General features: G+C 38.9%; 1 protein-coding gene across 1 annotated transcript in view; it reads right to left on the reverse strand.

Annotated features, from left to right (window-relative positions):
- LOC128610748 (uncharacterized) overlaps positions 1–18,431 on the reverse strand; it is a 48,439-nt gene that overhangs the window by 11,584 nt on the left and 18,424 nt on the right. The window contains exons 6-20 of the mRNA XM_053630166.1: positions 17,481–17,816; positions 16,036–16,308; positions 15,679–15,927; positions 15,459–15,566; positions 14,533–14,610; positions 14,319–14,369; positions 14,126–14,200; positions 13,626–13,709; positions 12,495–12,651; positions 9,374–9,725; positions 8,510–8,907; positions 6,152–6,284; positions 1,565–1,577; positions 935–1,102; positions 315–596 (exon numbers count right to left, since the gene is read on the reverse strand). Of these exons, the coding sequence (XP_053486141.1) occupies positions 315–596; positions 935–1,102; positions 1,565–1,577; positions 6,152–6,284; positions 8,510–8,907; positions 9,374–9,725; positions 12,495–12,651; positions 13,626–13,709; positions 14,126–14,200; positions 14,319–14,369; positions 14,533–14,610; positions 15,459–15,566; positions 15,679–15,927; positions 16,036–16,308; positions 17,481–17,816 (2,757 nt within the window). The remainder of the gene's footprint in view (positions 1–314; positions 597–934; positions 1,103–1,564; positions 1,578–6,151; positions 6,285–8,509; positions 8,908–9,373; positions 9,726–12,494; positions 12,652–13,625; positions 13,710–14,125; positions 14,201–14,318; positions 14,370–14,532; positions 14,611–15,458; positions 15,567–15,678; positions 15,928–16,035; positions 16,309–17,480; positions 17,817–18,431) is intronic.

Below are 18,431 nucleotides of genomic sequence, written 5' to 3' on the forward strand. Positions count from 1 at the left end.
TTGTCCTCAAAAATTCCGCAAGTTGAATAACGTACAGCTAAAGTTAAAGTTACAGCTCTGCCTCTGTCTCCGCTGAAGACTTTTTCAATAAATCTTAAATAAATGTCTCTATACAGAAAACTTCTCCATAGGAACACCTTGGACAATTATCAATTAGCCTTGGATCTCACCAGCCACAGATTGCAAATACTTTTTAGATGTATATTTTTAAGATAACAAAATAATATCTAATAAATTATAGAATAATATGGAATTGCAAAAAGTATTTTTTTCACACTCCTATAACCTGCAATATGTGACAAATCATGACCTACCTCTCTCTGTAATCTTGACTGGATCACTGAGCTCTGTGTAGATTTCTCCCAGCATGCTTTGCCTACGTGCTAAACACATATACACTGTTTCTTCTGCATTATTGACTGTCATGTTGAGTGTGTTGGTGTCAGTAAATACAGTGTCCAGAAGCTGCATATACTGATTATATTTGTACCAGTAAAACTCCCATCCAGTCGACTGCAGCTCACAGGTCAGAGTGATGGTGTGTCCAGTGTAGACGGAGCTCTGAGGATTCACTCTCACAGTCAGTTTGGGTTTTTCTGTTGGTATGAAATGATGGAGTCAGAACGGCTTTTCTCTTTACAACATAAGCAGTAGATTCACTGTGCTTTAACATATGCTTTGTGTTTAAAACAAACATTTAGATTTAACATTTGATACAAGATGACACAGTTGTATGTTTTCTTATATGGTTTGTATGCAGTATTTTGTCTCAGTTATTTAAAAATAACTGAGTTAAAATGACTTTCTTTCTTTAGAGCTATAAAAAACTGTTAATAATGTATTAACAAATCGACCAATTCTGCACAACCCTCTCTCTCCCAATACAAATCAAACATGTACACAATATAAAGAATTATAAATATATAAAAATCACCTTGAGGATGTGATACTTGTATAAGTGAAATCAGCACTAAAAAGGGAACAGGATCAGAGAACAAGACAAAAACATGGAACTGATGAAGTCTGGAACACAGTCTAGCACATTTTAGATACACCAAATATAGTAAAATACACAGTGGATAGAAAAAGAATAATAGTACCTCTGTTTTTCATTTATAGAATTTGGCAGACAGCCTTATCCAGAGCAACTTACAATTATCTCATTTTTATACAACTGAGCAGTTGAGGGTTAAGGGCATTGCTCAAGGACCCAACAGTGGCAGTGTTGAGATTTGAACTCACAACCTTCCGATCACAGGTCCAACATCTAAACCACTGCTACCACTTCCCCAATGCAGTTTATGTAGACCACTACTTTACAGAACCTGCCACAACTAAATATTCACATTTTGTGTGTTAATTTTCTATCCACTGTGTATTTTACGTTATTTCTCTTTATTGCAATTCACCACATATGCATCAGATACTATTATTGAAATGTGATACTCTTAGCACTGGGACATAAAACCAACAGACGGTTACACTGTAACATTCTGCACCTGTTCTAATCACACAATAAGCTCATCACTCGGGGCATTCAGACTGCAGATGAACAACTTTATACCCCACCACTCACTCTAATGAAGACACAAAGAGAACATTTACTCACAGAGCATCACAGCGAGTGGACTGAACTCCATCCTGTCTCTCTAATGACTGACTGACTGACAGAGCAGTGGTGTGTGTTAAAGCTTTAACAGTTTCTATTTCTATTGCTGTCAAATCACACTACTAAGAAAAAGAGACAGAGATGAGTGTATGTGAGTACACTTTAACTTCTTTATTTTTAGTACAGACAGACTCTGTATCTGCTCTTCCTTCCTCTTTACCGAAAACAAATTTAACAGCTGCTGTTTCTCTCTAACACCCACATATAAAATAGGACAAAGTGACAAGAGAAGAAATACAGATTTCACCTTAGAGATAATAAAAAAATATTGTTTTATCTGGTCACAGTGGGAATAGTGTGGTGGAAATTCACCTGTAAAATAAGAAATCAATACCAAATATCTGAATGTGCTCAAGTAAATATTTTAATCAATCAGCAATTGCTCATGAGCATGGGTTGCCAGGTGTACCTTACCAACTGTACCTTACCCCAGAGTGCTATGTGATACAGACAATTGGAGTATATATGATTACATTCATTTATTATTAATTTCATTTTTATTTTGATTGTGCCACCTTCTATCTTCCACGCCACCATCTTCTTCACGTCACCCCATCTTACCTCATCCATTTCAGTTACCTTTTTCTTGTCCTTGCCTGTCTGGACCTGTCTGGGTCAAGTCTCCAAACAGGGAAGTACTGTCTGAACAGTCAGTACTTTCTCCCCAAAATGTACAACTCCCTAATATCATAAATTTCATTTCCACATTTTGTTAAGACAATCTGTTCTTTCTCAGATTTGAACTGCTATGTTCACAGTTAGTATGTTAGTAATCTTATTTTTCTGCATAATAGTGAGCACTTTTTGTGTGTTTTCCCCACATGCTGAGGAGAGGAGAAGACAGTGGTCATGGTGACGGTTGAAAAGTAAAACCAAAATGTCTCTGACGCCCTCTAGTGGTAATTACAGTACATTTTAAATCCTGACTTTATCCCTTATCCACAATGTAATGGATTTTAAAATAAATAAAAACCAAAAAACCCTCTTTAACATACATCTGATCACCCTTTCAGTCTGCTCATGTACACTAGAAGAATGTGTTGGCTAAGCTAAAACGGCGATCATTCAGTTAACTTAAAATATACATTTTTTTATGTTTGTTTAATTAAATTTGTATTTTTATTTACAAAAGTATTTTATGTAAATGACCATTTTGATTAGCATATTTTTCTAATTAACGTGAATTACATTCATTTGCCGTATTTTCACAGAAGGAAGTGGTCCCCTCCCCCTTTCTCTTCTCTGTTGGTACAGTCCAGTCAGCTAGAAGCCAAAAAGGTTGCATTTCATATGAAATTTCCACTAAAACAACGCACCTTATTGTGATGTTAAAACCTGAAATCTATCAGATGATTTGTTGTATCATAGTTTTAAGCATTTCTAACACCGCAGCTCTAACTAATATCGTCATTTATTTCCTTATTCTACCTTTTCATTTTTACTCTGTGAAGCGTGCGCTAATTTAGTTGTCATACTTTAGCCGTGTTGCTAATGAAACAAAACAATAGTGTATGATATCCACGGTATAAACGTTTAAAAATAGCGTTTTAATGTTTTAAAACACTGTTCTAATTATTATTTGTTACTTCTAGCTCGGTAACCAAGGGGTTTTCCTGTGTAGTTAGAAAATGCGGTTGTCACGATCTCGCCGGCAGATGGCGCTGTGGCGACGACGTGCACAGCCGTGTTATATACAGTATACTGTTGTACATCAAGCGAGTATGTGAATGTAATTTGTCCTTCATGGTGTGAATAGTAATTATTTTTCCTTTATATTACAGGATCTGTATGCAGTTTACTCATGTTCATTTCATTCAGCTTTATTGGGTATGTATGCAGGTATGTAAACTATATTTAATTCACATGTATGATAAAACGATGATTATGATTAGTCCCGTGCACAACCTGAAACCAGTACCATGAAGGAAAGAAGGTCTGTATGTAGTGTGTGGAGATATCTTCATCCACATTATTATCTCTAGTAAAATTGTAACCAGAACACATTGAGGTGCAGTGTACGTGATGTAAGTGATATTCTTCCTCACATAAGAGGCAACTGAAAAATATAGGAGCTGTGATGTTATCTGTTTAAAAAAAAAGTAATTTATTCATCTTCATTAGCCGCTGGTCATATCATGGTCATAGTTGCAATGAATTTAGAGCATATCCGGTTGCATTAGACCATGCACACATACAGTACACTCATACACACGCATACACACTCATACACACACATTCACAGAGTGGGCGGCTGTGGCTCTGGTGGTAGAGCAGGTTTTCCACTAATCATCCAGGGTTGGCGGTTTGATCCCGGCCCATGTGACTCCACATGCTGAAGTGTCCTTTGGCAAGATGCTGAACTGAACCTAGTTGCTCCTGATGGCAAGTTAGTGCCTTGCATGGCAGCTCTGCTATCATTGGTGTGTGAGTGTATGGGTGAATGAGAACCAGTGTAAAGCGCTTTCGAACAGCTAAGGTTAAAAAAGTGCTATATAAGTGCGGACCATTTACACCTAGGGGTATTTCGGAGTAGCCAATCCGCCTACCTGCATGTCTTTTTGAAAAGTAGGAGGAAACCCACACGGACAGGTGGAGAATACGCAAAACTCCACTCAGACATCAGCCTGAGCTCAGGATCGATCCAGGAGCTCTGAAGTGACCACACTACCTGCTGTACCACCATACGCCCCTTATAAAACCAGTCTAATTAATTATGCACCTTCGTAGACAATTTTCCCTTCAAAACAGTTTCTGGTTTGAGAATTCAGTCATGATGTCACGTATTAAAATACATGCTGTGCTACGTTGATATTTTGTATTTCTTTAACATTGTCTACATTAAACACTTCAACACAACAGGGTGACAGGCTGGTTCTCTGCTCTCTAGAAGATAGGGCCAGTGGCAGGTTTTGTGATATTTTTATTTATATGCATTAAATATTCTACCATAAAATGAAATACTTGTATTCAGCTGTGTGTGACTTTTACAGCAGGTTATGGTGTTCAGGTGTTTAGTCACACACATGTTACAATCTGTGTTTACCACATGTTATAATTAATATTTACATTATTAGCATTGGAATTTGTACTTTTTTAAGTGAATCTACATATTTTTAACACTACAAGTATATAAGATTTTATTATAGTGATCATTTGAGTTCTCTGGCTTCAGACATGCACTGTACATTTTTATTTAATTTTACATAGTTTAATGAATTTCAGTGAGCATTTCTACACTTCTAACCGTGTTTCCACAGCAGGTATATAAGAACTCCTAGTTCTACTCCCTCCCTTTTCTCTCCACTGACTTTACAGTGCTGAAATTCCACCATAAATGAATGCAGACATGACATTGTGCCTGTAGAGGGCACTCAGTCTTTTAAAACCATGTGGTGGGTAAAAGAGCATTGAAATGGACAATTAGCTATTGCTCGTGCAAACGTGTTTGTGCTTTCATTTTGGTTGTTAGGACAAAATGGGGTTTTTGTTTTTACCCTTTTGCACTGTTTAAGAAATCAAAATGCAGCTGAAAAGAAGGTGACAGATTTCTAAAATATAAGAATTTGTCTCCAGCCTGGATTTCTTAAAGGTATTCTATCATATTGCATAAAAATCCTGATTTTCTTGTACGAGTCAATGTCCAGAGCACTGTTTAAAGGATTAAACCTTTATTGTTAACAGAGTTAACAATGCTGACAGGAAGTGGACTGAGCTACATCCTGTGCCTGTAATGTGTGTTTAAAAAAAGTTCAAACTGAAACTTGCACCACACAAGATGCTTCTTAGCAAAACCACAAATGGGGAAGTACAAAAAAGGGACTTTTTCACTACTCTCTTGGGTACGGTAACATCATAAATGTTAATAATAAGTTATTAACAGCATGAGTATCTCACATGGTCATCAGTATTTAAAGCGGTGGGCTTTGTTCTGTTTATGGTGTGAAATTTATGGCATCAATTTCAGCTTCTCCCAATCATATGTTAAAGTATCAGCATTACTATTCTTGTATATTTTAAATGTAATGTGAATGTAACACAGAAACACACCTCCTCCTCCCTCAGAGTTTAAACTCACACAGCCCAACTAGAGCAGAAACCAAAACACCAAATTAAATGTGACAATCATAATGACTGGATTTTTTCGCTGCTCATTTATGAAGCATGGGGTCAGGCGAACACGCTGGATCTTGTTTACACAAACATCCCCGGGCGTACAGGGCGGAGCCCCGCCCCCACTTCGGCTACTCAGACCACATTTCTGTTATGCTAATCCCAGCATACAGACCGCTCGTCAGATGCTCCAAACCGGTTTTGAAGCAGGTGAAAGCCTGGCCAGCAGGAGCCATCTCTGTGCTTCAAGACTGTTTTGAGCACACTGACTGGGACATGTTCAGAGTCTGCAACTGACAGCAACTCCACCAACTGGGAGGAATACACTGCGTCAGTGACCAGCTACATCAGCAAGTGCACTGATGACATCACCGTCTCCAACACCATCACCACACGATCCAACCAGAAGCCGTGGATGACTGCGGAGGTGCGAGCGCTACTGAGGACCCGAGACTCCGCCTTCAGGGCAGGTGATAAAGCAGCCCTAAGAACAGCAAGGGCCAAACTGTCCCGGGACATCAGAGAGGCAAAGCGCGCACACACCAAGAAAATCCACAGTCACTTCACGGAGAGTGGCGACACTCGGCGCATGTTGCAGGGCATTCAGGCAATCAGCATCTACAGGACAACATCACCCGCCTGTGACAGTGATGCCTCCCTTCCAGATGTGCTGAACAACTTCTACGCTCAGTTTGAGGCACAGAATGACGTGGCAGCAAGGAAGACCACCCCTCCTCCCAACAACCAGGTGCTGTGTCTAACCACGGCTGATGTGAGGAAAACTCTACGCAGTGTCAACCCACGGAAGGCTGCTGGACCAGACAACATTCCCAGCAAAGTGCTCAGAGGATGTGCAAATCAGCTAGCAGATGTTTTCACTGACATCTCCAACATCTCCCTGAGCAGCGCCATCGTTCCAATGTGCTTCAAGGCTACCACCATCGTCCCTTTGCCGAAGAAGTCTCCAGTGTCCTGCCTCAATGACTACCGTCCCGTTGCACTTACATCCATCATCATGAAGTGCTTCGAGAGGCTCGTCATGAGGCACATCAAGACCCTGCTGCCCCACTCACTGTACCCGCTACAGTTCGTGTATCGCACCAACCGCTCAACAGATGATGTCATCGCCACCACCTTACATCTGGCCCTCACAAGGACAAGAAGAACACCTACGTTCGAATGTTGTTCATAGACTTCAGTTCAGCAAACAACACAATCATTCCTCAGCACTTGATTGGAAAGCTGAATCTACTGGGCCTGAACACCTCCATATGCAACTGGATCCTGGACCTCTTGACTGGGAGACCTCAATCAGTTCGGATCAGGAACAACATCTCCAGCACCACCACGCTTAGCACTAGCGCCCCCCAGGGCTATGTGCTCAGTCCACTGCTGTTCACTCTGCTGACTCACAACTGTGCAGCAATGCACGGCTCCAATCACATCATCAAGTTCTCCGATGACACGACATGTTGGGTCTCATCAGCAAGAACGACGAGTCAGCATACAGAGAGGAGGTGCAGCAGCTAATGGACTGGTGCAGTGCCATCAACATGTCTCTGAATGTGGACAAAACAAAAAAGATGGTTGCTGTCACACACACACACACACACACACACACACACACACACACACACTCTGAACTGAACACCATCCAACTCCCATTGAAATGTTTGCACATTCCTGCATTGACACTGTTGCATTTTTTGCTGCTACTGTATTATAAAAATATAGTATCTAATTTATTGTCACTATATACACTTTACATACACTTTACCTGGCTGCTACCACAACAACTGCAATGTTCATATTTGGTATAAGCTAATTTGCCGAATACTCAGTCTTAGCATGTTATGTTTATATTTATACCATTTTTAAATGATATTTTTACTCCTTCGCACCTATCTTACACTACCTGTTTGTTATATCAGACACTTCCACACTAAAACTGTGTACTGTTCAGCGCTACACTGTCACTTACCGTACCTATTGTCCTGTTTTAGTAGTACGCTACTCTCCTGTGTTGTTAGCACACATCTGCATGTGCACTTTATGTAGCATGTCTGTGTATCTTATTAGTTTTTGAGTCATCACATGTGGTCAGTGTGTTGTTTTGTGTAGCAACATGGTCCTAGAGGAACGTTGTTTCATTTCACTGTGTACTGTACCAACTGTATATGGTTGAAATGACAATAAAACCACTTGAACTTGAACTTGAAAATCATGCGGCTACAGGTCAAGAGCTTCGGGTAATGTTCACATCAAACATAAGAATGGGGAAAAAGTGTGATCTCTAGGATTTTTGACAAGGCATGGTGGTTGGTGCCAGATGGGCTGGTTTGAGTATTCCAGAAACTGCTGATCAGCTGACAATTTCACACACAACAGTCTCTAGAGTTTACACAGAATGGTGTGAAAAACAAAAAACATCCATGAGCGGAGGGTCTGCAGGCTGAAACACCTTGTTGATGAAAGAGATTAGAAGAGAATGTCCAGACTGGTCTGAGCTGACAGGAAGTCTATAGTAACCTATATAATCACTCTTTACACCTGTGGTGAGCAGAAAAGTATCTCAACATGCACAAAACATCGAACCTTGAGGTGGATGGGCTACAACAGCAGATGATCACATTGGGTTCCACTCCTGTCAGCCAAGAACAGGAATTTGAGGCTATCCTGGACACAAACTCACCCAAACTGGACAGCTGAAGATTAGAATGTCTTCACAACCCCTCAGGCCCAGAGGCAGGTGCTGTCCAGATAGCACGGTTGTCAGCTTCAGTGGAACAGGAAGACAGGGCGACGTCCTCTGTGGAACAGGATAGCAGGGCGACGTCCTCAGCAGAACAGGATAGCAGGGCAACATCCTCAGTGAGACAGGATGGCAGAGCGGCATCCTCAGTCAAGCAAGGAGACAAAATACCATTCACCATCGACTCTGCAAGCTGAACTTGGCTGGTTGTGTCAGCAGACTCAGGCATGCGCAGAACTTGGTTGACTGTGTCAGCAAACTCAGTTGTGAGCAGAACATGGTTGGTCGTGATGTCTGCCTCAGGCAGGAGTAGAGCTTGGTTGGCTGTCTCGATGACCTCAGGCTGGAACTTGGCGTAGGAAGTCGCCTTGTTGACCTCTAGCAGGAGCATGGCTTGGGAGGCCATCTCGTCGACCTCAGACAGGAACTTGGCATGCTCTCTGAGCTTTAGGTGTGGGGCAGTCTCTTCTGTGGAATGGCAGCTACTGCGCAGCCAGCTGGAGCAACATAGCTCAAGGTAGAGGCATAGGGAGGAGCGAAGTTCTCTGCAAGGTCAGCAGGGGGGGGACGATGCTCTCCACAAAGCATGAGGGGGGAGCGATGTCCTCCATGGAGCAGGAACGCGGAGCAACGTACGGCGTGAAGCAAAGAAAAGGAGAGACGTCCTCAGCGGAACAGGATGGCAGAGCGACGTCCTCAGTGGAGCAGGTTGGCAGAATGACGTCCTCAGCCGAGCAGGATGGCAGAGTCACGTCGTCAGCCGAGCAGTATAGCACAGCGACGTCCTCAGTGAAACAGGATGGCAGAGCAACATCCTCAGCCGAGCAGGATGGCAGAGTGACGTCCTCAGCTGAGCAGGATGGCGGATCAATGTCCTCAGTGGAGTAGGCAGGTGGCGTGATGTCTGAAGCAGAGCCTTGTGTAGTGACATCCAAAGAAGAGCAGGGAAGAAAAGCGGAGCTCTTGGCCACACCAGAAGGTGGAGCAACATCTTCAGCTGAACAGGGAGACTGAGTGGCATCATCAGCTGAACAAGGATGCTGAGCGGTGTTCTCAGACAAGCAGGGAGGCTGAACGATGTTCTCCGTCGACTCGGCAGGCTGGATGAGATCCACAGTGGGGGAGGGACGGTGGGAGATGGTTCCAGCCTGATTGGAAGGCTCCTCTTTGATATATCCCCATGTTGAGCCACTCCTGATTGGCTCGAATTAGGGAGAATTTCCACTGCTTCTTCCATCTTGGTTTTTCCCTTTCATAAAGGGCCTCTTGGACTCGAAAAAATTCTGCTGCATCAATAGTGTGCCAAAGTAGTGTGCCTAAGTAATCTGTCATGTAAGCTGGGTGGACCCTGGGTGCTGTAACATGGCAACCACACATCTTTTCCATGGGAATAACCTTGCTTTAAAAGGTAAGGAATCTTCATCACCTAGTGGGTCCACAATATGGAAGCCCATTTCTGCCAGGAAGGAAAGAAAAAAAATGGAATAAGTTGTTTTGGTTTATTTTTAGCAGCAACAGTATGTCAGAATTTGTACTTAGTCTCTCAAAATTTGGACTTCGGATTTATCTCATGACTGTTAATTATTTACATAGACTTATCATATAAAAGTTTGAAATAATAAGTCAAAATTTAGACATACTTTTGCTGTCAAAAACAAAGAAACTTTTTTTTTCTTTTCTACCTAATGGAAATGAGCTTCCTTACCCCTCTCACTGTGCCCCATTAGCCAGAAAATTTAGATGTCATTCTAGGTCTTTAGTTTATCTCAGCTTAATTGAAACAAGACGTTATAAGCTATAAGCAATTTGTGCAATTATGATGATTTCTGATTGCTGATAATTGTAGATTAAACTTGATAATCGCATCCTTGCTAATCAGATAAAGGATTAAAAAAACACTAAATACTAAAATGATGGTTTAGTTTTTTTTTTTTTTTTTTCTTTTTTAACAAAGATTTTAACAGCTTTTATTGTACTGGAATTTTTATTTATTTTTTTTTCAGTTTTTGAATGTTTATTGGAGAATCTCCATTTGTGTTGGGGTTGCATTGTCAAATGGTGATGTTAAAATTCTCCACCGGTTCCTGGGCTGTCACTCAATCAAGGGCCGCCTTTATAGAACTTTTGTGTATGATCTGATTTGATCTTAATGTTCATAAATTGGTTTTGAAACTGATAATATTCTTGTACACAAAGTGAAGTAGACCCGTGTGTAACAAGTGACATGACACGAGTGACTGGTTAAATGGTTTTATTTAATGTATAAATTGAAAATACTACCAACTTTAAAATGCACAAATGTAATGGACAGATGCATGTTAATGAAAAAAACAGGAAAATGTTTCACCTAATAATTACCCAATTACAATAATTATAGGTAAATGCATTAATAAATAAGTAAACAATTTGCTGAGAAACACCAACCATGTATTATGAAATGAATACATGCTATACAAAATAATTTTAGATATGATATAAATTTCATGTGAAATAAATTGCATCATTAATTCAATACCAAAATTTTTTAAAATGAAGGCTTTATTTATACCCTGCACAAATGCCTTGGATAATGATATGTTTGTTTTATCAGGATATGTCCAACTCAAATATATACTACATATTTTTTACTGTATATCACTACACACACCATGGGTGATAATTGTTTACACTAAAACTCACTATGGTTCATTCTATTGTTTGTTCCATAATAAGCACTGTTATTCTAACAAATTCTTTAAAAAGTGCACTTGCAGCCAAAAAATGCTTGTTAGCAATTGTGAAAAACTGTAATGACTTAACTATAAACATATGCTACTACTAATCATGAAGTATATTTAACAAGATAAACATGGACAATAAACAGTCAAGAATTAAACAAGTACCTTTATAAAATATCTGTATTTAAAAAAAAAACAACAACAACACAACAACAACATATAGATATTGCATATAGAAATTGCATAGAATGAAAAACTATTCCAGAGTTTGGGAGCTATATAACACAAACATTTCCACCAACTGAGCTACAAGTGGTCCTTTGGGTTAACCCTTGGCCTGCTGGATGGGGTATACTGCTTTTAAAAGAAGGTATGCCAAAGTGAAACAATTTGGAGATACAGTATAAATGTAATAAAAATGACTTTGTAGTCAATGTAGAATTTAAAAGGCTGCCAAATTAGACTGAGACAGAATGGAGTAATATGCTCACTGTGTTCTTTTCTGGTAAGGACTAGCTCAAGCTTTCTTAAAGACACAACAGCACAGTTATATATGCAATAGTGCAGTCTAGACGTTTTCAAGGCATTTACTGGAGTCTTCATACAACAAGGTGAAATTAGTAGTTCAAGAGAAGGTTCTGTTCGTCCAAGCTTTTATGTATTTAATTTTCCCTTTCATTTTGCATAGCTGTGCAACTGAATCAAACTAAGCATATATTTTTTAGTGCTGCTGTACTGAACAGTCGTCCCATTCCACCACTTTGGACAAAATGCTCCCCAGCTGTAGGCAGACTGGCCCTGTTTGTGACCCAACTGGAAGTCCAGATACTGTACAAGCGCCCATACCATTGCAAACTTGGCATAAAAGATGGGCAATATTTGTTCAGCCACCTTCTCTGGTTTGCAGAGGTTGGGCCTCAGAAAACAAGGAGCATCTGCTTCATCAGTGTTCACAGACATATGGCTCACTGCAGAGAGAAAAAAGCTTGCATAAATATGGTTAGAAATACATTTCTCCTGATATTGCCATCAATGATGGTACAAACTACTAAATAGTTTGGATGTTGCATGTTCATATCCAACAACTGTATATCATAACTGTCCAAGTAGAATGAGATGATTGAAAGTTGCCTAAACGGCTACCAAACTAACTTTTCCAGCCACCATAGATTCTGAGAAGTGGGACTTTGTGTACATGGATATGAGGGTCAAGGATAAAACATGATTTTAGTGTTTTGTAGGTCACCTTGTAAGTGCTTGTGGCCCAATTCTACCCAATGCACCTTTAAACATATTTCTTTCTTCATGGTGTATGGATTGCCTTTTAAACTTTATAAATGTCATGAGTTTTACCTTCTGCTGCAGCACTGAGTACACAGTGTCATCACCCACAGCGGTCTTTTCTAGGTGGGAGCAAGAAACAAATCCTTGATTAATGTCCTGAAAAAATACAGCTTATCTAAATTACAAAAATGACAACTACAACAAAACCCCACAAAAACTAACAAACAAACAAAGAAAAAAAAAACACAATATACCACAGCACTGTTGAATTCTCAAGTCTGAATGTCAGAAGTCAGAAGGTGTTTTAAGGCTCATTTTAATACATAATCATAACAGCTCATTCACAGGGACTTGTATGGTGGAAGAACATATATCAATAATAATAAATAGATTTAAAACACAAAGAAAAGTGTGTATTCATTTTCTATAAGGAGATGTTCTATATTTATTTACATTCATGGCTTTTGGCAGATGCCCTTATCCAGAGTGACTTACATTTATCTCATTTATACAACTGAGGGTTAAGAGCCTTGCCCAAGGGCCCAACAGTGGAGCCTGGCAGTGCTGGGGCTTGAACTCCTGACCTTCTGATCAGTAACCGAGAGCCTTTAACCGCTGAGCCAGACTCCAAAATCGACACTTTTAACCAAGTTTTCTGACATGGGAAAGTTTTAAGGGAGAGGAGTTTACACTTTTCAGTTTCTTTGTAACATGAGAAGCTGCATTTTGTCGTCTTATTAACTTATTAGGCTGGTGATTGAACGCCTGTTTATAGCTGCTGTAACATAAGAGGGAACAGGAACTAACTTGCTTTCACAACATGGAATGTAACTATAAATTAATAAAGTGTCATTCCTTAATTAATTAAAGCATGTAGTTGCTAAACATTGCTGTGATGTAAGGGGAATACAACACTTGGGGATGTACTATTATAGGAAAATGAAAAGTTTGGGTTTGTAACAGGAACTCCACTTCACACTACCCTGTTGTTTCCCCTATAACAGCACAACAGTGTGTTTTAATCATTACATAAAACAAGAGTAGGGTGCAAGTGATCCATGACACAAAATAAATATTCTATATTTTGCTCTACCTTTCATTCTCTTTGCTTTTGTCATTGGTTTTAGTTCAATCTCAGCATAAGTCACATCGGTAACACCGGGTTCAGCATCAGCACCTGCAGCAGCAGAGAACAAAACCATTCCAATGATCTTTAGCAGTGTAATACATCAATCATAACTCATACACACAAACACAAGTCATTATCAGTCTCTTGCCAAAACCACACTGAACCCTAGCTGTTTTTTTTTTTTTTTTTAGAGTAGATCTTTAATCTCTAGAGTTTACTTCATTTAGATTCCTTTATCGTTCCGCATGTGGCATCTTTTCAATGTGTTATAACTTTATGATAATAAAAAATAATGCGATAATTTTTTTATGATTAGTGCTATGTAGAACACATGCCTGCTTTTTAATGGAGGCTGTGATGGAACGGATTCATCTGATCTGGGGGAAAATTGTAGGTCATGACCTCAGAATACATGAAAAGAATACTTAAATCCATGATATGTCTCATCATTAAAAATACTCTACCATTGTTCCTGTTTGTCTTCTTTTTCTTCGTGACCTGTGCGTAAGTGGCTTCTCTGCTCTCAGCTGCAGCTTCACCTGAACACAGTGCAGTGTGTTTATCACTACAAGACACTGCTGTACTTTACTGTATAGAGTTAATCTATAATTAATTCTCCTAATGCAAGAGGAAATGTCTGAAATGAAATAAAGCTACCTGTTCCACTCGTATCTGTCTGATCCACAGCGGCATAAATGTGTTCACTTCCTGCAGAAAACAGAATGAAGATGAACTGAATTTGTTGTAAATGTGACTGTAGATTACAAAACATAACAGATTTCAAACAAATCAAATGAATTTACTGAATTATATTTATTACAGAGATGATTAATAAATGCAGAAATAAACAGTGATTGACAGAGTGTCTGACCAGCCTGAAGTGGTGTGTGTCCTGACTGAGAGTCTTCAGCTCCTGACCGGATCTGATTCTGCTCTGATGTCTGATTTTCTATAGAGGGAGACAGATTCTACATCTGAACAGGGTGTAAATGGTAACAGAAACACTTTATTTTACACAGCGCTGATTACAGTGTAATAAACAGAGTGAGTACAGAAGATCAATTATACAGTAGGAATAGATACAAATATTAATTATGATATAATTCTAATAACAATATGCAGGTAGATGAGTGTAACTACATGTCTGAACTGCACAACCTGTAATAAAGACATATTTACAACTTAATAACATGATAAAAATGCAGAGTTCATTAATAAACCTGGTTCAGTGTAATTCTCACACAAAATAATTTAAGAATTTGCATAAGTTATAATATTATTATATTATTAATATTATTAATATTATTATTAATAATATTAAGTTATAAAAAATAAAAAACAAAAAATAACAACAACAACAACAATAACAACAACTTACAATTAAGATTAAAGCTAGTAGCAGGTTTTGTATAGTATTTTATTTAAAAGAATTTACATATATTCTCATCACAGTGAATTTTCTTAAAACTCATCAGCTCTTCTACCATATTTTATGAAATTGTGTTATTTAGCTGTAAATGTGACTTTACAACAGGTTGTGGGTTTATAATAATATAATAATATTAATGAATAATATGAATATGTAATATTTACCACATTACAGTTAGTATTCTATATTTAGTATGTGCAAGTACTTTTTATTTATTTTATAATCTACATTGTATTTAAACAGTTTCTTACACTGTAATCAGCAACCTTTAGTTATTTTTCCACAATTATGTGATAGATCAAAATTAGCGTTATTCTTTAGAAATTCTGATTATATTCTACATAAAATAGGTGAAGCCGTTATCAGACCTTTTTTTCTTTTGTAGGACCACAGCAGGATCATTAAGATCAGTAAAGCGATGAACAAAAATCCCAAACCCACAGCCACTCCTACTGTTCCAGCACTGGCTCTAGAACCTGAGACAAAGATAGAAAGAGACCTGAATTTAAAACATATAAACACTGTGCATATAAACTGTGTTATTTAAAAGAGAATAGAATAAAAATAAATTCTCACAAGGTTTCTCACCTCTGACTGAGACCCAGCTTTTCGGTGACTCTCTTCTCTCTTGGTGTTTACAGTGGTAGAAACCTTCATCTGACTTTGAGACAGTTCGGATGATCATCTCTCCTGTAGTCTGTGTCTGGAGAACTGATCCATCTTTATAGAAATCAGCTCGGAGGTTTGAGGAATTTGGGTATCGATATAAACAGCGTAGAGTCAGAGGATGTCCCTCAGTCACAGGATGGACAGGACTCTCCAGGATCACATCCCCATCTAGAACACAGAAAATCATATGGACATTGGAAACTCAGAGTTCTGAATATTCTGTAATGAAACATTTCCCTTTTCCTTTAACAATAAACACACTACATGAAGACTCACCATGCACTGTGATGTTGACAGGATTACTGTTTTCTCCAGATTCAGACTCACACCAGTAAACTCCAGTGTGGGATGTGGAGAGGAAGCTGATTTCACATGTAGATCCTGTAACTGATCCCCTTGAACAATCTAACACTCCCTCACTGTGTGTGTATCGTCTCACTCTCCATCTAGTAGAGTTAATCTGGTCCTCACAGCTCAGTGAGAGAGAGTCTTTAGTAAAGTGTTGGGTTTTGCTGGGATTGATGATCAGAGAGACTGGAGGAGATTCGCCTTAAACACAGAAGAGAGTCATGTAAATAGAATAAGTGTAATATGGAATATAATGAGAATACAAGTGCATGTGCATTCAGAATTATGTTTGTTAATCTGAAATCAAAGCCACAGTCCATAGCATGGGTCATAACACAGACAGGTTTAACACGGGATAATCCATACTCATAAATGCTGCAAAAAGGCAAAGGTCAAAACGGAGAAATAAAATGAAAACTGGGACTAGGAACACAGGAAAGTCCTTCAGCTGCTGCAAAGGAACAAAAATCAGCAAAGACACAGAACAACACAGAGGGAATAAATACAGAACGAGTTTGAGGTGAAACTAGGAATAGGTGCACATGATCAGGGCATCACATCAACATCACATGACCACCAGACATCACCATCATCTCAGTATTAGCCTAGCTCTAGCACACCACCTCCAGGTCTCTTCCTCACTGTAGATTACATTAGGCCAGCACATGCATTTGCACAATGTAAAGTTCAGAGCCATGTTTAATTTGAGATTGCCATTGCTCTGTTTAGACCCTTTGCTTTTGATTACTCTTTTGGATTTTCCCTCTGCTCTCTTATATTGTACTTTACTGTGTTTGACCCTTGCCTGTTTTACAGCTCTGCTATTTGTCTTGTGTTCACTAACAGTGTAACATAATGACATCATCTGTATCTGCAACTGTGTAGTTCTCCTAATAGCCATATCTGTGTTTGTATTCCTGTTTAAATCTGAAGCAGGCATGGTCTTGTCTTTCTGGCAAGCTTTCTGAAAACAAACAAACAAACAAACAAACAAACAAACAAACAACCCCAGAATATTGCGCTTCTTAATAACATGTTCTTTGTATATTCAGTCACATCTCTTTGACCTGTTCTAGCTTTCTGGCTTTTATAATAAAATCCTCCTGCCCATAGATCCTCAATCCTTAATCATCTCCTTAGTCCTCTTTGTTTCCAGGAAAATAAACCAATGACTAGATGAGGGACGGAGACAGCACACAAACACAGCACATGGCTTTTTTCACCAATGTCACAAAGAGGAAAATTCTACCAGCACTTAGGACTCTTTAACTTCCTTATACATATTAATAAATGAATGTTGCATGAATCTCTTCTTACATTCACACATCCACATCTTTACTATTTAACCTAAACCCACTGTTATTTTTCCTCACCAGTGATCCATAGTGTCTGTGGATTGCTGTACTGTGTGTGTAAGGCTGGTTCTCCTCTCTCTCCTCTGCACATATAAACTCCTGTGTGATTAAGAGCAGCAGGACTGAGAGTGTATTTGCCTCCAGATCCTCTGCTGCTGTCTGAGAGGAGCTCCACATACATGATATAGCCATGATTATGTTTTATTTGAGTTAAGCCGTCTCTGTAGGGAACAGCTGTGTACCAGCTGAATGTCCAGTCTGTAGAGGAGTCTGTAACCTCACAGCTTAGAGTCACTGAGTCTCCTTCAGTCAGCCAGCTCTGTGGAGATACACTCAGTACTGCCCCTGGTCTCTCTGTTACACAGGAAATACAACACATTTTATCTACATTTATTTAATACACAGTAAGAAGATTTTCATGAATGTCTAATTGCAAATGATGATTTTTTTTGTCATGAGTGTATAATGATGATGTAGGAATAGTGGAATAGTGAATGCAGCAGTTTGCTTTTATCAACTCTATTAGCTAATTTACATATACATTGTTTATTTTTTTATATGCTTTGAGATCTATTAATATTAACTCTTAAATGTTTATTTGTATTTTAAAGACCACATATAGATCCAGTTAAACTGTACTGGACAGTGTAGGCTGTAGTCTTTATGGGAATAATGATTATCATTGCCCTTCCACATTTGTGATTCTGTCACTGGTAAAAGAAAGAAACAGGGCTGTGCAAAACAACAACAACAAACAAACAAAAAAAAAACCAACAAAAACCAACAACAAAAACAACAACAACAACAAAAAAACACCACTCTGTGATGTTTTGTGTGATTTCCAAAATAATTTGTCAGCTGTCATGGTTTCTTACAGAAACACTTTATTTTACAGCCCTGTTTAACTACAAAAGACCAACTAAGGAGTGAGTAATAGTTACAAACACTAACTATGGATAAAATATGAAT

Source organism: Ictalurus furcatus, chromosome 7, assembly GCF_023375685.1.
Source record: "Ictalurus furcatus strain D&B chromosome 7, Billie_1.0, whole genome shotgun sequence".
Lineage (NCBI taxonomy): Eukaryota > Metazoa > Chordata > Actinopteri > Siluriformes > Ictaluridae > Ictalurus > Ictalurus furcatus.